The 3452-nt window shown below is 54.8% G+C and overlaps 1 protein-coding gene across 4 annotated transcripts in view; it reads left to right on the top strand.

Annotated features, from left to right (window-relative positions):
• The window catches only part of ARAP3 (ArfGAP with RhoGAP domain, ankyrin repeat and PH domain 3), a 26167-nt gene that overhangs the window by 21889 nt on the left and 826 nt on the right, over window positions 1–3452 (top strand). For 3 of the 4 annotated variants that reach the window (XM_010850398.1, XM_010850399.1, XM_010850400.1), the window contains 8 exons: window positions 1056–1184; window positions 1283–1416; window positions 1653–1735; window positions 1835–1870; window positions 1976–2039; window positions 2137–2274; window positions 2461–2499; window positions 2996–3440. In XM_010850398.1, coding sequence (XP_010848700.1) covers window positions 1056–1184; window positions 1283–1416; window positions 1653–1735; window positions 1835–1870; window positions 1976–2039; window positions 2137–2274; window positions 2461–2499; window positions 2996–3440 — 1068 coding nt within the window. The remainder of the gene's footprint in view (window positions 1–1055; window positions 1185–1282; window positions 1417–1652; window positions 1736–1834; window positions 1871–1975; window positions 2040–2136; window positions 2275–2460; window positions 2500–2995; window positions 3441–3452) is intronic. The other variant, XM_010850401.1, reaches the window with a different exon arrangement.

Here is a 3452-nt window from a genome sequence, read left to right as displayed (position 1 = left end):
AAAAAAAAAAAAGGTGAATAAAAAATTCTAAGACCAAATTCAATTCCCAACCCCCTCCCCTGACAAAAAGCCCAAGCCATTTCCTAGTTTTCCCTACTCAGTCACTGAATCAGCATTCACTCAGCATTATCGAGGCCAGACACTTGGGACTCCTCTGGGACTCCTGTTCCTTCATCTTCATACCTACCGGCTAACTAGTCCTCTTGAGTCTAAATGTATCTTTCTAAATATACCACCTCTCCATCTCCATTGCTACCACTTTAGTTGAAGTCACCATGATCTTTCTGCACCCCAACACTAACCACGAAAATGTACAGCTCCATAAAGGACACAGCTGGCCAGTGTCCCTTCTTGCCTTCCAACAAGCCATTTTCCACACAGCAGTCAATGAGCATGTTCAAGCATAAATTACATCATGCCATTCCCGTGGTTAAAACCTTCCAATGGCTTCCCATTGCACTTAAAATAAAATTCAAACCCTTTATTCTAGCCTACAAGACCCTGAATATCTGGCACTCACTTATTTTTCAGACTTCATCTCAAATGACATGTCTTCCTTGCTTCAGCCATGCTGGCTGTTAAGTTCAAGCACATCTTTCCTAACTCAGGGCCTTTGGTGCTGCATTTCATCGTCCCTGGAGTCCTCTTCCCCCATCTCTGAATGGCTTGTTCTTCCCAATCCTTCAGACTCTGTGTTTCATCTTCAAATGCTTCCTCTGAAAGGCTTTGCCTGGTCACCCTATCGTCTCAGTAGCTGCCCTGTTTCTCTCTCTCAGCTTTTTATTGTTTCCTTCAGAATATTGGTTTGTCTTTACCTGATTTACTTATCTGTTACTCTCTGCTCCCTTACCAGGCTGTGGGCTTTGTGAAGGCAGGCTGGGTGTTTCAGGCTCCCTACTGTATCCCCAGGGGCAGCCCGGTGCCTGGCACAGTCAGTGCTAAATTATGCCTGTGGCTGGCTGGATGAATGAATGAGTGACTGGTGGGTGAGGAGGAGGGGGCGCCAGGCTGTGGATGGATATCTGGTTGACACCTACCCTCATCTTGCCCCCTAGAGCGGCCACTGCACCCCAAGGAAAGGGTCCTTGAGCAGGCCCTCCAATGGTGCCAACTTCCAGAGCCCTGCTCGGCCTCCCTGCTCCTGAGAAAAGTCTCTCTGGCCCATGCTGGCTGCCTCTTCACAGGTGAGCCTCCTTCTTCAGCCCAGCACCACCACCACTCCCTGCCCCAGGCCTCTCCCAGGGACCCTCCACCTAGCCCTGCCCTGCCCACCTGTGCCCAGGTATCCGGCGTGAGAGCCCACGGGTGGGGCTGCTGCGGTGTCGGGAGGAGCCCCCCCGCTTGCTGGGAAACCGCTTCCAGGAGAGGTTCTTTCTGCTGCGTGGCCGTTGCCTGCTGCTGCTCAAGGAGAAGAAGGTGGGCCCTGGGCGAGTGCGGAGGGAGGCTGGATGGCTATGTGGGAGGAGCCCTGACTGCTCGACCCTGTTACTCCACAGCCCATTTTTCCATCAGTCTCATTGCTTCCCTGGCCCTTTGACCTCTCTGACCCTTTGACTTCATACAACTCCAGTGCTTCCATGGTTTCTTGACCTCCTTAACCATGATCCTTCTCTCTCACCTCTCAACCTCACTGCTGGCCTTCATGTTGTCAGAGCTCTAAACCGGAACGAGAGTGGCCTTTGGAAGATGCCAAGGTCTACCTTGGAATCCGCAAAAAGTTCAAGCCTCCCACCCCGTGAGTTTTTTCCCCCAGTCCACCCTTCTAGAGGCATGAAATGCCACCACCCCTCTGGCTTTCTGATCACCCACATCACTGGTCTCCTTTGCTTCTCAGGTGGGGCTTCACATTGATGCTGGAGAAGATGCACCTGTGAGTACCTCCCAGCCAGGCTCCCCGTCCTCCGGCCTTTCCTATCCTCCACCTCTCTAGTTGTGACCCCTTCCCTCCTGGTGATCCCACTCTGATCACCCCCAGCTACCTGTCCTGCACAGACGAGGACGAGATGTGGGACTGGACCACCAGCATCCTCAAAGCCCAGGTGAGGGGAAGGAGGGAGCTGAGAGCCAGGTCTGTGGGCCCAGCTCTACCCTCAGCACCTCCCATGCCCACCGGTGCCTCCCCCGCCCTCTCTCCAGCACGATGACCAGCAGCCAGTGGTCTTACGACGCCATTCCTCCTCTGACCTCGCCCGTCAGAAGTTTGGCACCATGCCTTTGCTGCCCATCCGTGGGGATGACAGTGGGGCCACCCTCCTATCTGCCAATCAGACCCTGGTGAGGTTCCCCTAGCCATCCCTGCCCATGCCCTGTGCACACTGCAGGAGGAAATGGCATGTCTGCCAGCCTGGTGCCCCCTCTGCCTTCTCTGTGCCCCAATTCTCCACCTGCAGCTCCTGCTGCCAGGCCTCACTGTGTCTCTGTGTCTCTCCCTCCTTGCCTCCCCACCCTACCTGTGTCTAGCGGCGACTTCACAACCGGAGGACCCTGTCCATGTTCTTTGTGAGTACTGTGCCTGCTCCAGTTCTGTGCCTGTCAGCCCTGTGCTCTGTGCTGCTTGAGCCCATGTGCTGTCTGTATTTGCCCGATGCAGGCCATACGTGAGTGTGTGTGCGGGTGGACAGAGAGTGTTGCGACCTGAAGGAATGAGGAAAACAAGGGATGGTAGGATGCAGTGAAGAAAGGGGGAAGTGGTCACAGGATTTGAGAAGTAGAAGGAAGTGGTTAAGTGAATGCATTTTGGAGTCAGACAGACCTGGGTTGAAGCCCCAGCTCCACCATTTACCTATTGTGTGATCCTGGGCAACTTATTTAACTCTTCCGTACCTCAGCTCACTCACCTGCAGTGTATCCATCATACAGGGCTGTTTTTGACATCATATATGCAAAAGTATTTTTGCAGCATCTGGTCAAGAGGAAGAGCTCAATAAATGTTAGCGATTAATAATCTGGGAACTCTAACTCTGTGCCTGCCTCTGGTGACCCCATTCTCATCCAGCCAATGAAGTCATCCCAGGGGTCTGTGGAGGAGCAGGAAGAACTGGAGGAGCCTGTGTATGAGGAGCCGGTGTATGAGGAAGTGGGGGCCTTCCCCGAGCTGACCGAGGACATCTCCACCTCCTTCTCTACCCCACGGGAGCGGACAGCCAAGCCGGAGACCGCCCTCCCCAGCCAGAGGTCCTTTGATCAATATCTTCTGTCCAAAGCAGGCCCCCAGGCCTGGGAGGAGAGGCCGCCTGAGCCCCCTCCGGGCCCCCCTTCCAAGATCAGCCCCCAGACACATGGGTCCCTGGAGGAGCAGCTACTCCAGGAGCTGAGCAGCCTCATCCTGAGGAAGGGAGAGACCACCACAGGCCTGGGCAGCCCTTCTCAACCCTCCAGCCCCCAGCCCCCGAGCCCCAATGGCCTTCCGACACAGACACCTGGCTTCCCCACCCAAACTCCCTGCACTTCCA

Source organism: Bison bison, unplaced genomic scaffold, assembly GCF_000754665.1.
Source record: "Bison bison bison isolate TAMUID 2011002044 unplaced genomic scaffold, Bison_UMD1.0 scf7180017864291, whole genome shotgun sequence".
Classification (NCBI taxonomy): Eukaryota; Metazoa; Chordata; class Mammalia; order Artiodactyla; family Bovidae; genus Bison; species Bison bison.
Note: the sequence above shows the minus strand (reverse complement) of the source record. Positions and strands in the feature narration are given on the sequence as shown.